The sequence below is a fragment of the Limulus polyphemus genome, unplaced genomic scaffold (genome assembly GCF_000517525.1).
Source record: "Limulus polyphemus unplaced genomic scaffold, Limulus_polyphemus-2.1.2 Scaffold794, whole genome shotgun sequence".
NCBI classification, from domain to species: Eukaryota; Metazoa; Arthropoda; class Merostomata; order Xiphosura; family Limulidae; genus Limulus; species Limulus polyphemus.
Window position 1 is genome coordinate 356,411 of NW_013666404.1, and position 18,980 is coordinate 375,390.

At 33.2% G+C, this 18,980-nt stretch overlaps 1 protein-coding gene across 5 annotated transcripts in view; it reads left to right on the top strand.

Moving 5' to 3' along the window:
* LOC106460557 (echinoderm microtubule-associated protein-like 2) overlaps positions 1–12,654 on the top strand; it is a 38,349-nt gene extending 25,695 nt beyond the window's left edge. For 3 of the 5 annotated variants that reach the window (XM_022387300.1, XM_022387301.1, XM_022387305.1), the window contains 7 exons: positions 615–771; positions 1,338–1,435; positions 3,827–3,877; positions 6,428–6,515; positions 6,974–7,069; positions 7,512–7,642; positions 8,143–12,654. In XM_022387300.1, coding sequence (XP_022243008.1) covers positions 615–771; positions 1,338–1,435; positions 3,827–3,877; positions 6,428–6,515; positions 6,974–7,069; positions 7,512–7,642; positions 8,143–8,268 — 747 coding nt within the window. In that variant the 3' untranslated portion in view covers positions 8,269–12,654. The remainder of the gene's footprint in view (positions 1–614; positions 772–1,337; positions 1,436–3,826; positions 3,878–6,427; positions 6,516–6,973; positions 7,070–7,511; positions 7,643–8,142) is intronic. The other 2 variants (XM_022387302.1, XM_022387304.1) reach the window with 1 other exon arrangement.
* The last annotated feature ends 6,326 nt before the right edge of the window (positions 12,655–18,980 follow it).

An 18,980-nucleotide genomic window follows, 5' to 3' on the forward strand; every position in this document is an offset into this window, starting at 1 on the left:
ATATATATATATATATATATATATATATATTATATTATTATATATATATATTATATATATAACTTATATTAAGTTTTCTCATTACCATCAAGCCATCTCCAGCATTATAGGGGCACCTTAGCAGTAATTAATGGATTAACTGCAATGTTTTTGTTTAAATATGTTTTTGGGTTTGTGTGACTCAGATGATAATAGACACCCTGTAACCAACAAAACCATAAATGCACGAGCTGGTTGGTGCTTAAATATAAAGTGTGTTTTAAAAGCATATAGGATTCACATCAGTAATTCTAAGTTTGGTATCTTTTAACTGCTTATAATTTATTTCCTCTTGTGTAAAAGGTAATGAAAAACTTCTTAACTGACAAAAAATATGTATATATATATATTCCGTAAATTAGTTAATAAAGAAACACTTTTTTGAACCTGTATTGAGGATGATAAAACAATATAATAAATAAATTAGAAACACAAGCTAACTGGAAAAAGGTTTTGAAACCTTAATAATAATCTACCATGAAAAAACAACAACACTTGCATCAATAGGAAAAGCAACAAAGGTTACAGAAAATCAAAGTATTTAAGTCAATTAGTTGAACTTCTTATTTTTGTAGGAGCCGGTCCAATCTGCCTGTTTCTCACCTGATGGAAACATTATCGTGTTAGCAACTGGAACTGGTCGCTGGATGGTCATGGATAGTGCTACTAGACAACTGTACAATATTAATTCTGATATAAACCAGATTATCGACTGTATAAAGTTCTCACCAGGTACAGGCCTTATGATAATACAGTTGTACCATAATAAAGTAATCATTAATCAGCTTTTTCAAAAATACTTCTTCCAGTTCAATATATTAAGTACAGTTAATATATTAAGACAGAAATCTGTGATTCAATTATGTGGTGATTATATGGGTCTTACATAAATAATAGTAAAGTGTTTTCTTAGCTTGACACTTTTAGAAAAACGTGTACAGATTTCTGCTGGAAATTTGAGTTTTTCTGTGACATTTTTCTTGTATTAAGTTGACAAAGCATGATTATAATTAATTATATTTGTTTTTCTAATCAATGGTTTATATAAATAGTGTTCTAACCACAACTGTTTATTGTGTCCCAGTCATTTTGATGGGCTCTGGTACCAAACAAAATACATTGTTAGCAAGGGATATGGCAGACTTGGTGTGTTTGAAATACGCTTCTTCTTCTTCTCAACAAATCCCCAAGGAACCAAATAATGAATACAGTAATTCTGATATAATCAATTCTTAGTCTTAAGACAAATATAATTGATTATTTTTTTGTTTTAACAATATTCGCAAATTTTCTTAAAGATGGGAAACTCCTGGCTGTTGGATCACATGACAACTACCTGTACATTTACCAGGTTCAAGAGGATTACAAGAAATACAACAGAATTGGAAGATGTTCAGTAAGTTCAGTTGTTGTTGTTAGTCCCGATGTAAAACAAAATTACCTTGTTCTCAGTATTTGTATAGTGGATAATGATGAGAAAACTTAATACAACAAGACTTTTGCTGTTCTCATAACATGATTTTAGGAGAAACTTTATGAAATGTTTAGCAAAAGTTAAAAATAGACATTTCTAAAGTATTTCTTATTGCTTATTTGTTTTTCTTGCTTGAAAAAGTAAAAAAAAGTCTATGTGCGAGATAGCATTAATTAGATTCAAACATAAGATTAAATTTTTTGTGTAAACTATTTGAATTAAATACCCTAATTTATTAATTTTTTGCAAGTGTTTAAATAAGTACATTAGAACATTTTAAAATAGAAATACAGTGTGGGCCATAGCAAACCTGTTCACAAGTAAGCTGTAATTATGTAAACACTGACTCAGTGTTACATTATAAATGTTTGCTATTTTTATTAGAGAGACTTAGTAAGGCACTCCCTCTGCAGTAATCTTTACCTTGTTTTACTTCTTACATAACCTAATTAACCTATTGACTGCCAATTCACTGTATAGGGCATGGTCCACCTCCAGAGGTTAAATGCGAGTATGCTATATACAGCGTATGGCTCACAAAAATCTGCACTCATTTATAGCAGCTGCATTCAAAGGGTTAAGGGTAATTTTCTAAGTTGATTATTAAACTAGAAGTTCCATTTCTTTCAGATATCCTTTTCAAATCTCATCAGTGACAATTTATTACAGCACAGAAATATTTACTTAGTTATTAAAAAATATCAGTATAACAAGCAGTTGGGATTATATATTTTACACCTTACCGTATGTTATGCTTGATGTCTCAGCTTGCTTGTTAAGTAATTTTAAGTTATTATTAAGAAAAACTTCTGAGTATATATAAATTTAAAGAAGAGTGTATAGTAATGTCACCCACATTAATTAGAGCACAGAAAATAGTTACTTAATTGTAGAGTTATTTAAAAGTATCTGTATACTAAGCAGTTGGGATTACATATTTTACACCTTACTATATGTTACGCTTGATGTCTCAGCTTGCTTGTTAAGTAATTTTAAGTTACTGTTAATAAGAACATTTTTGAATATAATTAAAAAAAGAGTGTATAGTAATGTCACCCACATTATAGCTGCTATATCCACTGCCAACGAGGCCTTTCACCCAATAACAGGGCTCTTCAGGCCAGATGAGATACAACAGATGTAGTATGGGTGAGATACTATTAACATTCTTGACAACAACAATGTGAACTGAATTAAGTTGATGAAGTGACATTATTCATTGTTATTCCTTATTATTTTCTTGAATTAACTTGTTTGATAATCTTAGAGTACAACTTTTTTTTTTTACTGTAAAATGGTATTGGTTCTGTAAGTCTTCCTAAATTCAGGTTGAAATAGTATGGTAAGTTACTGGAAATATGTAAGATGAAGTAACTGTAATTAGAACATAGAAATATTTCAATCCATACGTTTTTTTTTAGATAGTATAATTGACATATTAGTAAATGTACACAAATTTACAACTTTAAAAATATTATATTCAAAATTCATTTTTAATATGATTTAGTTTAAATAGTAAATACAATTATCTGAAATAATGTGTTTTAAAAATGAATAGAACCACTGGAACTAACTCAAGACTTCAATATCTTAAAAACAATCACACATTCTGTAAACACAGTTGACTGATAGGCTACTATTAATCATGTTGATATGATTTTCAAGATGCACATTGCTCTTTTTGTAAGCAACAAGCAATCGATTAAAAGCTCTTTAATCTTTAAGAGAGGGAGAGAGTTATAACTCGTACAAGATTATTTTGTTGTTGTTACAAACATTTCTACAGAAGAAAGAGTGTGATTTTCCATCAGATAATATATTTATTAGCGATGAAGTTGACCACACCCACACTGTAACACTACTGAGGAACTCCAAATTCTTGTTGCTTAGTTACAGTTTATGAGAATATGTTTATACTTCCATTGTGGTATAGAGGTTTGGAATTACTTTCCATTGCTATAGGTAACTATAAAAAATGTACCATTCAACTGTAGTAATTTGTGAAATTGTTTTCATGTTGTTATTTATTCTAGAAGTTTTTTTATTTTTCTCCAGAACTCTATTTCTCTAATAAACAATACACAAATTAAGCATCTGAGTTTTTGAGGAACCGAAGCTAGTTATTGATACTTTAATTTTCAAATCGCAAACCATTATCAAGAAAAACAAGATATTTTAAATTAAGTTTGTATAAATTATCGTCTAAAATAAAGAAAATTTTTCTTGCGAACTTGTAAGAATTATTTGAAAGAAATAATAAACAACAAATGCACACTTCTTTCAACAACTCTGTTCCTCTGTGCATTGTCCAAGTTTGGCATCCGAAGAAAAGACAAAGAACGGCGTTGGAGTTGTTCAGAAATGGTAGGATAGTTTGAGGAACACACTAACTTCTGCATGAAGATTAGTCCAAAATGTAGTTGTTTGTGTGAAGATAACTCACTGCTTGGCTTTAACACTGTCGCATGCTTAATTTAGTAGCTTGTAGAAGTTGTTCTCTCACGTTAGTGACATGATATGTGCATGAGTGAAAACCGACACTTTCCACGAACTTTGTGACATATCTATCATACTTAGTAGGGTAAGTTATTAACCCCTTTTACTGCGGCTGGATCGTATATTTCCCAGCCACAGCAAAAGGGTTAAAGTATAAATGTCAAATATAGAAGATGACCCAACCAAAAGGTAACTGAAACTCCAGTCACTTGTTATGACTGATGTGTCTGGAATGCATTATTTTAAACTAGTAGTATAGCACAGTTACAAATAGAATGGTTATATCCTAATATATTAAAATATGATGTTTTTTACATCACAGTGCTCTAGCTCCAAGTATGTTGGGCCAGCATAGCCTAATGGCTGAAAAAACAGGCTTTTCACCTTGGGCTTTTGGTGTATTATAAGAGTGATGGTAAAATCCCAGAGTTTGATTTAAAGTAGCCAAAGAGTTACTGCTGGATGCTGTTGCCTAGCTGCCTTCCTTCTAGTCTGTCAGTTCCAAAATCGAGATTGGTTGCACATATAGTCCACTTGTAAATTTGGTCAAATTTCAGAAATGAAATAAATAAACCAAATACATTTCCACCTTGCAAGGACTTTTTTCAACTGTAGCCTATAAATGTCTAGGAAGAAATCTTGATGAAAACTTCCTGAAAATGCTCACCATCATTTTGATCTTAATTTCAGTTTTCTTTTCATTGGGTTATCTTGCATATTAAATGACAAATCAGCTGTTGTTAAGAGATTGATTCTTTGGGTTTACTATTGCTGAATAGAGAAGCTGGAATAATCAGCTTCAAGTGTTCATAGAAATTTGAAAACAGTAATGTTTGCAAATGATTTTCTGTGTTTGTTTTACCTCTTAAAAGTTAAGTGACTAAAAAAATAATAAAACACATCCCATTTTATAAACTATGGAACAGTGTTGGTCTGGGTCTCATAGAAAAAACAAAAAAAACTTGTGGACCAAAATACAAAAGCTGGTTTATAAATAAAACATTAAAATACAAGTGACTACAGTTGGCTCTATTATCCATGGGCAGATTATCCAGTTTGTGAGTCACCCCACAAGCTGTTATATTGCAGTGTAACTTTGAACTGCTTTCACTATTGGTCCTATTAATTTTGTACACCGTTCGTTTCATTCTACTTTTCTTTTTTTTATTTCGTCTTCTATTTATTTTATCATTTACTAGTGTTGTGTGTTTATTAACTATCGAGAACAAAATGTCAAAACGTAAATGAGTTGTGTTGACAATGCATCAAAAACACGATTATTGAAATGTGTGAACAAGGTTTGACAGTGAAATACACTGCAGCTGCACGCTGCAATTCAGGAAAGAAGTACATTAACCAAAAAAGCAAAAGACTTGAAATGATTTTATTAAAACCTATCACTTTGGATGTTATGTATAACTTCTTAACATCCATTACATAAAAGTCTGTTTCTCAATTTTCTTCGTTTTTCTTAGAAATATGTAAGCCTTTTTTGTGCTTTTTTGTATAATCCATGTTTTTGTATTATCTCTGTCCCCTTTTCCTTCCATTACCCTGGATAGTTGAGTCAACTGTATTTTTATTGCCATTTGTTTATGAAATAAACTTATCTGAACAACACTTTCCAAGAATGTAGTACAGTTAAATATTCTAAGATTTGTAGCAAAACAAACAGTGAGTGACAAACAGAGCCACTACCAATGTTTTATAATATTGTTTGAGAGTTTTATTTAATCTTTAATTCAAACTGAAAATAATCCTTGTGATATTGTAAAAAAACAACTAAGAACTATTATTTTGTGTTATGTACTTTAATCTGTGAAAATACTTTTTTAAACTGAAAACCACTTGATTGTACATTGTAGGTCGTGTTTAAATAAAGTGTATCCAGTGTAGTTTAGAGAAAAAAATATGATTGAAAAACAAAATTACTAATATTAAAGCCATCTAGAGATTGATTAGATTCATAAATAACATGTTTTTCTTCACTTGCTATTGATATTCTGTAGTTGAAGTATCTGATATTTTTATGAATTTTCATTTTTCCTTAAAGATAATTATAGGAAATTTTATCCTTCAATATTTATGTATTTTAGATATAATAATAATATAATTTTTCGACCCAAAAACATTCAAACAGAAAATTATTTAGTAACTTAAGCTGCAGTACACTTTTGAAACTAGTGATAAGCCTACTAGTTTTTGAACTTTTCTTCGTGTTTTTTTTTTTCCATCTTGCTAGAAGTTGAATATCTACTTTCTCAATTCCAAATCTTTCCCAATCTTGATGACCAATCATTTCTGTTCTTGTTAATCTGGAAGGATCATTTACTTGTACCAAAGCTCTGAAACAGATTTATTCTTTATATCCTCCTTCCACTTATTCTAATACTTTAAACTTTTTTTTCCCACCCACAGGGTCACTCAAGCTTTTTGACCCACTTTGATTGGTCTGAAAACAGTACCTATGTCCAGACGACATCGGGAGACCATGAACTGTTGTTCTGTGAGTTTCAGTTTTGATTTTAAGACCAGTGAGTTGGTCACATTTGTTTTGTTTCAGCTCATAGAAATATGTTTTGCTATCAGCCATTGACACTTTTTTTTACTGCTATTTACAGATAAATATACCCATATTAAATGTTGTTCTGCTATAGGACATTGAAATAGTCTAATCAACTGTATAGTTTTTCTACACTGTTTTTACTATTCCATTTTTTAATATATTTGTTGTTGCAGTTTTAAATTGAGGTGTGTTCATTTTTGTATATGTATTTAAAAAAAATAGCAACTTTATATTTCATTGGCTTTAATTTTATGGAAATGCATCCACAGCTGCTACTTTGTTTGTGTTTCAGAAATGGAATATTTGTATCTTTATAAAAGTACTAAAAGATTGTACGAATGATATGTATTGTTACATTCTTCTTGAAAATAAACACTAAACTTGACCTTGTTTTTCAGGGAATGCCTCAATTTGTAGACAAGTCACAAACATGGCTGTAGTCCGAGACATCACATGGGAGACACAGACTTGCACTCTCGGATTTAACGTTCTTGGTAAGCTTACATTTGGTAGTGTTTTAGGAATAGTTTTACGTTGTATATTCGTTATAATTAGCAACATCCTGGAAAACTTGTATTTCATGTTCAGGTCCTTTTCTCCTGTTCGTGAAACAAAGCATGAAATTTCATCAGTGTTGGAAACCTCTAGCCAGCTGCCTTATGTAACAGTCAAATTTTTTGACATAACTGATGAGCAAAACATATGTACGTGAGAATTTGAAAAGACATAATTGTTGTATTTGTCCAATTTCTGCTTTTTATTCAGAATACCAGTAATTATTAGTTCTTTTGAGGTCACTTCATTTTAAAACAAACTTTCACTAAGTTTAACGAAGTCTAGTAAAAATTAGCTTGCTATTAACTTGTAGAATACTCTGTTAAATTAAGACAGGAGATTTGTGACAAAGCGAGATTTAACACTTGATTTTGTGTGCAGGAGTGTGGCCTGAGAATGCTGATGGATCAGACATCAATACTTGTGACAGATCCCATAGTAAGAAATTGTTAGTGACAGGCGATGACTTTGGAAAAGTAAAACTCTTCGTATTTCCTGCTTGCCAGCCTAAGGTAAGCATTAAAAATGTGAAATATCTCTTATAATACTCATGTTCCAAAATTAAGCAAAATGAGGTGTGGATCAGGATACAGCAGTCATAATTATATACATGAATAATGCATACAATAGCATAGATTAGCATTTTTATACCTCGAGAGTAAACATTACATTTTATTTTATTTTTTATAGATCGCAGATAGCTTTATTATTAATTCTATTAACTCTATTATAAAATATTAACTTTATTATAAGAATATTAACTCTATTATAAAATATTAACTCTATTATAAAAATATTAACTCTATTATAAGAATATTAACTCTATTATAAAATATTAACTCTATTATAAGAATATTAACTCTATTATAAAAATATTAACTCTATTATTATTATTATTATTATTATACCGTGAACTTTTATTTGTGAGTTGCACCAGTGCATAAGATTGTTGTGTTTAATTTTTCATATATAGAAGTTATTTTACATTAATATTTTCTATAACTTTATGTAGTGCCTTCATCACGTGTACAGTGGACACAGCAGTCATGTCACGGCTGTGAGTTTTCTCCCCGATGATACCCGAGTCATCAGCCTGGGGGGAAGAGACTGCAGCATCATGCAGTGGTCAGTCTGCTAGAATGTGAAATGCATTTCCAGATGAAAGTGTTTAACTATAGGGAGACTGCTTTGTTTGTTGTAACACTGGTGTCAATATTCGTAACGTCGGAAGAGTCTGTAACACTAACAACTTTACTTTATTGTTTTTATACAATCTTTAATGCACTTTTAATTCGGTTCATTACATTTAATGTTATATGGTAACTGTAAAGTTTCACAGTGCCATCTGATGGTAGAAGCTAAAATATTCTGTCTTGCAGTAGAATAGCAAACAGCGTAATCACTTATGAAATCTTAATAACTGATAACACAGAGTATCTTAGCCTGAAAAGCAGCACTAACCAAAACGTCTTAAGCCACCTTGGTTTAGTACAGCTAGCATTGGGTATGCAAGATGGGTGTTACTTACTGTTAAAAAGTAAAATTAATAACATTTTATTACAGACATTTTGATTTGAAAACTAATGTTTGATATGTACTTAAACTTAGATTGTTTTAACAAACTGAATGGTGGCTTAAGTTATTCTGTCTCACAGAGTTTTCTGTAACCAAGGTAACTTGGAAAGCATAGATCTAGTAGAATCAAAGTTTTATTGTGGCAGGTGTGTAAATCCATTTGGTTGTAAGGTCATTTTTAATGAATGATTTTGAGTTTCTTCAGTTTATTTTAAAATCATTAGTATACAAAATGATGCAGCTTTATTTATATATATATCCTTCATGTAAATACATGTTTCAACATTTTTTTATTCTCTAACTTTTGGTGTGAAAATTTAGTAAACAAAAGCTATAATCCAGTTGTCAATAAACTCTGCTTTTAGACTTGAAAGAGTGTTGGAAAGAAAGCGAATTTTAAATAAATTTGTGAAAGTTAAACTGTGTATAAACCACTTAGTTTTTATTTTCAAAGCTCAGATTTACAACGGTGAGCCCCAACGATTTGAATTTTTTATTGGCTAGAGTTCTGGGATTACTTCCATTACTATTTGCTTGAGTACTGTTTTTCATTCCACTGTTAGCATAGTTAACAAAAAGAAAACTAAGTTTATTAAAATATGTATATTTGATCTTGAATTAAACATTTGCATATAATATTGATGTTTGTGACACCAGTAATCTTGTAAGATTTTCTTCATACAGATCAATAATTGTGTATAGAAAATTTAAACAAATTCTATGTTGTGTTACCTCTAATAGTAAAATTTGCTTTGATTAGTAGATTTCACGAGTGTATCGCACACATACTGAAAGCAATATGAGCAGAATTTAATTAGATTTGATATAGTTGAGTTGTGTGCTTTAGTAACTTTATTTATACTTGTGTATCTTAATTGATAGACTTTTAGGAAATTTATCGTACTGCTGGTATTTTTTACCTGAAAGGATTATTTTGTAAAAGTAGATCAGAGGTCAAGATTATGGGTAAACAGAACGTAATATTGTGTTGTTTGTGTTATTATAAAACATTTCAAACATTCACGTATGGAATTAGGTTTCAAAAGAGTGGTAGGATTTTTAGCTTTGAACAAAATGTTACTGATAAAACTAAGCCAAAGGTCAAGGAGACAAAACATGTAACTCTTCATTCTAACAGATATTAATTTTCCTAATTGTCTTGAAAACATTATATAGTTAATCTTACTTGTTTGCAGAAACATTTATGCGAAGTATATAAAATATTTCATAATATTTTAAGTCTGCTGTTAGTAATGTGATAACTTTTTGTAATGTGTGTTTGTGTAAATAGATTCATGTGGCTTTTCCATCCGAGGATTTTCAAAAAAAGTCTTTGATCATGTTTCAACTTGGTGTATGAACATGACACCTAAAGTATGTGCAGCATGCTGTCTAATTTGTTAACAGAAAAGATGCAGCTCTTCATGATCATTTAGCTGAACCATCTGATGGATCCATAGGAGCTATGGCTTGTCACTGTTGATTAACTGAATCATCTGATGGATCCATGGGAGCTATGGCTTGTCACTGTTGATTATCTGAATTGTATGATGGATCCATGGGAGCCACGGCTTGTCACTGTTGATTAACTGAACCATCTGATGGATCCATATGAACTTTGGCTTGTCACTGTTGATTATCTGAATTGTATGATGGATCCATGGAAGCTTTGGCTTGTCACTGTTGATTATCTGAACCATCTGATGGATCCATGGGAGCTATGGCTTGTCACTGTTGATTATCTGAATTGTATGATGGATCCATGGGAGCCACGGCTTGTCACTGTTGATTAACTGAACCATCTGATGGATCCATATGAACTTTGGCTTGTCACTGTTGATTATCTGAATTGTATGATGGATCCATGGAAGCTTTGGCTTGTCACTGTTGATTATCTGATGGATCTATGGGAGCTTTGGCTTGTCACTGTTGATTAGCCGAATTGTCTGATGGATCTATGGGAGCTTTGGCTTGTCACTGTTGATTAGCCGAATTGTCTGATGGATCCAGACGAGCTATGGCTTGTCACTGTTGATTAGCTGAACCCTCTGATGGATCCATGGGAGCTATGGCTTGTAACTTTTGATCAGTTGAACCCTCTGATGGATCCAGAGGAGTTGCAACTTGTCACAGTCCTTTTGGCAAACCATCTTATGAATCCATGACAGCTGCATCTTACCATTGTAGTTGTAAAACTAAACTAAAGTTGTCTGTGTGGTAGGAGGATGTAGGTTTTGTACTAAAAGAAAGTTAAAATATTTTGTACTCTTAGAGAAAGTGTTGTTAGTATTATCCATTTTTTTTATGAAAGTTGTTGTTTGTTAAAGTAGTGAAATTAACTGCAAGGTCCATCCTAAAAGTATTGTTGGCAGATAGTAATTTGTTATTAATAAACATGAACAAGCGTGTAATACCACAACAATATTAGTAATTGTACAATTAACACTGTGGTTTGGATAATTGATTCGTGTGTTTCAACAGAATTATGTTATTGCATAACCACGTTTCAGACCAACTTCTGTTGAATTAAGCCTAGGTAAGATATCTGTACATTAAAATATAGAATTTTTGTATTAAACACGGAGGTCAGGTCAACTCGTGCAATGATTTTGTGAATCATTTGTCTGTCTTGGATCATTCAATAAGTATTACCTATTTTCAGCAACTGTTTTAAGTTCAAAACTCCAGCATAAAAAAAAAAATCAGTGTATTGTTTCTTACTGTCGCAGGAAAACTACCACCTTCTTTACACCTTTTTACCCCCTTGCTCAGCCTTAGTAGTTAAAATCCATTAAAAGGCGGCTTGTGGTGCCTTCATGAAGTTTATAAATCCTCCTGGAGTAAATTCTCTTCAGATAATAATCTCAGCCAGCAGCTGTAGAATCGTTAAATAGTTGCGAGTTTAAGCAGCTATTTAAAGTGGGGAGTAAAGAACTACTTTTCGTTGCGTTATAACACAGCATTTTGCTTCCTTGTGTAAAGCAAAAACTTCACACCAGTCGTATCAAATGAGAAAGCCTTCTAGGAATGTGATTTTGCTTACATATTTGAAATTAGGCTTATCTTCGATTTTATGTCACATCTACTGGAGAAAAAAAATGTTCAAGTTAACCGTTTCTGTAGCTAAGCTAGTATCAATAGAAAGTAGACTTGGTGGAACTTGGAGTTTTACTGTTTAAATGCTTTCGTTAGAATTGAATTCATTAGATTTTAATCCAAACATTGAATAGTAAACATTTTGTAATTTTCCTTGATATTAAATATATATTGGAATTTTCAACCTTACATAAAATAGGCTTTCAGAGGTTATATTTCCCAATAGTTTCCAGTTAAGCCACGCCGGCCACTTTCCTGACTAAAGTTGCAAGTTATTTGAACCTAGTTAGATTTCTATGACTTAAGATATTTCCTAAAAGAAGTTTCCGCATGACTCAGCTTATCATCTGATGCTTGTGCTTTGCTTATCGTTTTATTTAATTAACTAAGAGATCTCTAGTTCTGTCTTCTCTGTATATCTTCATGCCAAAAGTGCACTAAAATCAGAAGTCCTCGCATAAATGACGGTGTAATTCATATCTGAGCGAAAAACTAACAATATACACGAAAATTTGAGCACAGTAAATGTTTTATGCAGATTTCTAGATTTGAGTAACACCTTGAAACTGTTTGATTGAAACCAGTAAATAATCTCACGGAAGAACGTAATGAAGGATTCGCCGTTCTTTAATTGAGGACTCGACTGTACCTAAACACCACTGCTAAAGCAGGATGTGTTACAGCAAAACCTTTTGAAGGCTTTTTTGTCCCGTTTAAAAATAATTAAAAAAAGGGCATGTTTTTTGTTGTTGTTTTTCTAATAGAATGTAAAACTTGTACGATTGTAACAAATTATGTATGAAATATTGAATGTAAATAACGTACTTAATAAATAAATTATTTACTGACAGAATTTTTTTTCCGCCTGAGTTTTATGAGATTAACCAGCAAACCTAGGGGCCTATGGCCCACATATACGGGGCCGCTATCGTGCAAATTTAATGCTTGAACTACTATTTTGTACTTTTTCAGTTTAATGATCGTTGCCACTAAAATATCAGGCTGTAACTAAAGTTCTGACCGATTTTCAAATGAATTTAGACAAACAAAATAGTGATAATTATAGATGTATTTAATCATCAGTATATTCTCCATTGCTTTCGATAAACTTGTTCCATCTGTCAACAAGTTTTTGGATGCCACGTTTATAAAATTCCTTAGGTTTTGACCCGAAATAAGAAATTAACTCATTTTCGACCTCCTCTCTTGAAGTAAGTCTAAGTCCATCTAAATGATTTTGTAAACTCTTAAACAAATGATAGTCAGAAGGAGCAAGGTCGGGAGAATATGGTGGGTGAAGCAATTTTTCCCAGTCAAGTTCCTCTAGGAGATCCTTGGTTACTCGTGCGGTATGGGGACGTGCATTATCGTGGTGAAGAATGACCCCTTTTCTGTTTGCTAAGGACGGGCGTTTTTTGTCCAAAGCTGTTTTGAAACGCCGCAGTTGTTGGCAGTAAACCTCTGCTGTGTTTGTCTGCTTATTGTTTAACAGTTCATAATGTACAATTCCCTGCACATCCCACCATACACTAAACATGATCTTCCTTGGATGGAAGTCCCCTCTCGGCTGCTGGGCAGGTCTATCACCACGACTAAGCCACTGACGACGGCGCTTAACATTATGATAAAGGTTCCATTTCTCATCCCGCCCCCAGTGGCACAACGGTATGTCTGCGGACTTTCGACGCTAGAAACCGGGCTTTGATACCCGTGGTGGGCAGAGCACATATAGCCCATTGTGTAGCTTTGTGCTTAACTTCAAACAAACAAATTTCTCATCCCCAGTAACAAATCTGCCCAAGAAAGGCACTCGGTGCTGACGTGAATGCAACGCCTCACAGTAATCGACACGTTGTTGGTGTTTCTCTACAGACAGGTCCTTTTCAATTCGCGATGGACGGTCATATGGCTAGCATTGAATTGTCCGCTAAGATCCCTAACTGTAATGGCAGGATTTAATGCACGTTGTTGGTGATTCTCTACAGACAGGTCCTTTTCAATTCGCGATGGACGGTCATATGGCTAGCATTGAATTGTCCGCTAAGATCCCTAACTGTAATGGCAGGATTTGATGCAACAGCTGCTTCCAGTGCCTCTGAATCGAGTCCACTTGAATGACCCTCATCCTTTAAACTGAAGTCCCCATTTCTGAAACGGGAAAACCACCTCCTACAAGTTCTTTCACTTACTGCATCTACACCATAAGTGCTCTGGATAGATATTGCACTTGCGTTGACCTCTCTATGAAACTCATAGAGCATGCCATGACGAACGTGTTCTTTAGTCGGATCAAACGTGGGGTCAGTTTGAAAGCGTTTTCTTGAATAATGTTCCTATATCATGAAAGTAAAAGAGGTGTATTACTTATATGGGCATGACTAAACATCAGATAGAGATAGAACTTAATTAAATCTTGTTCAACATTTTCGGCTCAAAAATCGGCCAGAACTTTCGTTACAACCTGATACAAATTTATTTAACCAAGTTACAAACGGTAATTAGTAGTCCTACTTATTTACGTGATCTAATGTAAATGAATGATAATGGTGGAGTCCACTTTCGGGGAATCCCCGTAAAAGTGTTTTCGCGAAATACCCTGGTTCCCTAAAGGGTTGGGTGAAAAGTTTTACCTTTGTGCAAATCTCAGGAGCGAGATGATTCGTTTGATACCACTTAACAGTCGGTGCGACCAGCGGTTTAGGTTAGGAGGAATTACGTGACACACACACACACACTGAGACTTATTATATATATAACAAGTGTAATAACTTCGGGATGATGTTAGAGTTGCCTACTACCATGGTTTTTCTAAGCCTTGTCCTCGCAGTCCTTCAAAATGTGCACCTTTGATGTCATGAAAAAAAATGCCCTTTTTTCAGATATTCACGCAAGGGCTATCAGCGATAGCTATCCCTAATTTCGATTTGATAGACTAAAGGGAAGGCAGATATTACAACACCCTCCACTACTATTGTCTGCCCGAATAGTGGGACTTGGCCGTCATTTCTATAAACACACACAAGGTTCCAAAGCACGATTTTGCGGCAACAGGATGCGAACCATGAATCTTTGGGTTTGGGCTTACAGTACGGCACACTAACTATTTGGACACACCCATCCCAAACAAGATCACTTCCACACGTTCTTACAAAGTTAATGGCATCCCAACCAATTGCAGTAAAAAATATATAAACGATTAGTGTAATCAAACATGACCAAGGAAAATATCGTTCGATGGTGCGATAAATCGCTGGTGAAACACATACGTGACTAAAAAAAATACGTGACGCGAATTTCGCGTCATCCTGTATATAAAACCATAAACGGACTGTGTGTCTACAGCTGTCTTTGAACTGTAACTTGTTAGTAATTACCAGTTTTCTTCGTGAAAAGGCTTAAATACCAGTAAATATTGTGTAATATCTCAAGTGACCACAAATCCTTCAACAGACCTTACATAAATAGTTAAAACCTAGATAAAACATATCGATGATTTAACAAACATACTGAAAAAAGTACCCCTTTAAAAACAACTCTCTCACTCGCAACTAGGTGGCGCTAGAGTGAAAGTAAAACAAAATTGGTACTTTATGCAAATTTTTGTTGTCAACAAGGTTGATTAAAATTTCTTGAAACTAAACGGACAGAACATTTTATTGCAATAATTATATTTTAGTATTATTTTTGAGGCATAAAATACAACTTTATTATAAGCAAATACAATGTCAGTTTTGAATTTCTCATTCTACTGAGTTTTGCCTAATGTACGGAATATGAAATAATAATAATAATAGGAGTCTATAATTGACTTTCTTTTCTTTTTCAATATTTCAGTATGCAGATCACTTTCTGGATATTAATTTCGATCTTTTCCATAAAAAAAAATGTTTGAAAAGTGAAAGTTTGACGACAAGTAATTTGTTAGGTTCGCTCACAGAAAGAACAACGAGTTGCGTTGTCATGGCTACAAAAGCAGAGCCCGGATATTTAAGTGTTAGGTCTAGCGACGAAAATAAACGCAAGTGTTGTGGGTATACGCTTGAAGATGGCGAGTTGTTGGTCTAACGTTTATTTATGATGAAAATCACGTAAACTGCAGATATTTTTTAACATTCCAATCCTTTTGTCCATTTCTGATTTCACGTTAGAGGTATGTAAAAAAAATAGCATTTCAGACCGATTTTTTGTTTTCAAAAAGTTGGTGTACTTATGAGAATATCGGAAGTGTTCTAACCAGTTGGTGTACTTATGGGAAGATAGGAAGTGTTCCCATCAGTTGGTGTACTTATGAGAAGATCGGAAGTGTTCCCACAAGTTGGTGTACTTATGGGAAGATCGAAAGTGTTCCAACCAGTTGATATACTTATGGGAAGATCGGAAGTGTTCCAACCAGTTGGTGTACTTGTGGGAAGATCGGAAGTGTTTCAACCAGTTGGTGTACTTTTGGGAAGATCGGAAGTGTTTCAACCAGTTGGTGTACTTACGGGACACAAATAGATCAGAAATACTACTTATATATATACATACCACTGAGCTGAAATCTGAAATGGACAAATGAAAAGTGATTTAACAAAAAAATGTACAGTTTACGTGATTTTTAAAACTTATCATAGTTATACAGGAAGTTTATTTTTAATAACAAGAAACTTTGGGGTGTAATCATGTTTTTTAAGACTTGTCCTCCTCTGGCTGAGGGTAAATAACAGTTTTCTTTACATTTGGTGAGTTAAGGCTTCTTCTTTCCAGGCTTAACACAAGTAGTTAATTAACTGTTTTAGTCAACTATGTCAAAGTCTATTTTCTATATCTTACTCAACGCTAGCCTTGCATTACAAACGTTCACGTAAAAGAAGAGAAGAAGAAAAAATCTCCGACTACAATAACAAGCTTATCTGTGTTCTACTTCTACTCTAGTTTAGAAGTTTTTAAAAGTGTGAAGTCATGTTGTGGTTGAAACAGTAGCTATTTGATCTCGGTAAGCCTGAAATTTAAACCAACCCTTGAGCAACTAATCAGGAACAACACTGTAACATCCAGCAAATGGGGTTAAAATACCTTTCTTTGTTGCTTAAAGATTCCCATTCAAGACGTAACCAACAATCAGCTGAACACTAACGCCCGGAGAGTTTTACGTTTCCGCTTTTCTGTAGTAGCTCCCTCTGATTGCTTCACTGACATTCATGAGTTTATGGGCCTATTAGCTGTTTTATTGCTCTTCGTAATCCTGATGAAATTAGCTCAATAGTATTGGATTTCTTTTCTTTTTTCTTAAAATAACCTCGAGGATTAAAACAGTACATTTAAAGTCTACTGATAAACACTTGTTTATAAAAATAATTCCGTTAAATATAAGCGCAGAAGAATGGCTGTGGTCATATATATATATATACTGTTTTTATATTACATACTCAACAATTGAAATAATTAGCTCTGAAATGCAGCTATAAATAAGTAGATGTAACACAACGCATGCGCGAAAGAAACTTCTGTACTGTGGTGTCAAGTGTTATAGCTTAATTTATCCACAAAAGTCGGTTGGGCGAACCCCGCCTTCCAACTTATAGCAGTCTAATTATTTCTTTATATTATCACACTCTATCACGTATGCAGCCGCATTTCTTTGTTATTGGAGTCAAAACTTGCACTGTATTCATGAGTACAAGCATACGTGTAACTCAGAAAGGTTAAACTAAATAGGTATTTCTTTAGTCATTTTCCTTCATGGAAAAAATCTTCGCTGCACAATTGAATGGAGTTACTCATCTCGTTTTACGTGCACTTTACAAATAGTTTTTATTAAAACAATTAGAGGGCGCCAGTGAGCATATAATGTTTGTTTGTTGTACAATACAAAGCTATACAATGGGTCATTTGTGCTTTGCCCACCGCGAGTATTATAACCCAGTTTTTTTTAGCGTTATAAGCCTTCAGACTTATAGCTGAGCCATCGCTACCTGTGGGAAGATATAATATAACGTTTTCAGATTTCCGAACAGGTTCAGGTAGGCATTGGAAAAAAGTTTGAGAAAGCAAAAAAAAAAAGGTGTAAACTTCTGAATGAAATTATATTCATTCAAACACCAACGTCCAGTCACGTCTGGGTTTTGACCTGACAAAATATTGGTTGATCAACTCACATTGTTAAAGGGTCTTTTTGCGTAACGTCTAACACATTAGTAGTAATAACAATTAGTTGACGCACAACAAGCTTTATAAGCAGGTGCACTAAGGGAATGAATTTACACTCGGAATTATTGTATTGCTTTGCATGTGCTGCACGAGTTTGATGCTCACCTGGTCTTGGAATTTCACGATTTTCGTTGTGTACAGTAACCATTCTTCCATAAGGTCATTTACGAAACTTTCTGAATAGCAACTGTCTTCTTGTGGTTAGCTTAGAACAATAGCCGTCTGATGATGCTGTCATAATACTCCAAGGAAATGCCAAGGTTGTATTAATATATGACAAACATACTATACGCTAAATAAATGTATCAACAGAAGACGCCAAACTGGAAAGATGTACTTAGAAAAGACATGTTTTCTAGCAAAATATAGTGACCGGAAACACTGTACTAGGAATATGTCTTAATAGTAAACAAACTATACTGGGAACATGTCTTAATAGTAAACAAACTATACTGGGAACATGTCTTAATAGTAAACAAACTATACTGGGAATATGTCTTAATTATAGTTTGTTTACTATTAAGACATATTCCCAGTATAGTTTGTTTACTATTAAGACATGTTCCCAATATAGTTTGTTTACTGGTGAGAATATGTCTTAATAGTAAACAAACTATACTGGGAATATGTCTTAATAGTAAGCAAACTATACTGGGAATATGCCTTAATAGTAAAGAAACTATACTGGGAACATGTCTTAATAGTAAAGAAACTATACTGGGAACATGTGTTGTCAGAAGACAAACTATATTGTGAATATGTCTTAACAGTAAACAAACTATACTGGGAATATGTCTTAATAGTAAACAAACTATACTGGGAACATGTCTTAATAGTACACAAACAATACTGGGAACATGTCTTAATAGTAAACAAACTATACTGGGAATATGTCTTAATAGTAAACAAACTATATTGGGAACATGTCTTAATAGTAAACAAACGATACTGGGAATATGTCTTAATAGTAAACAAACTATATTGGGAACA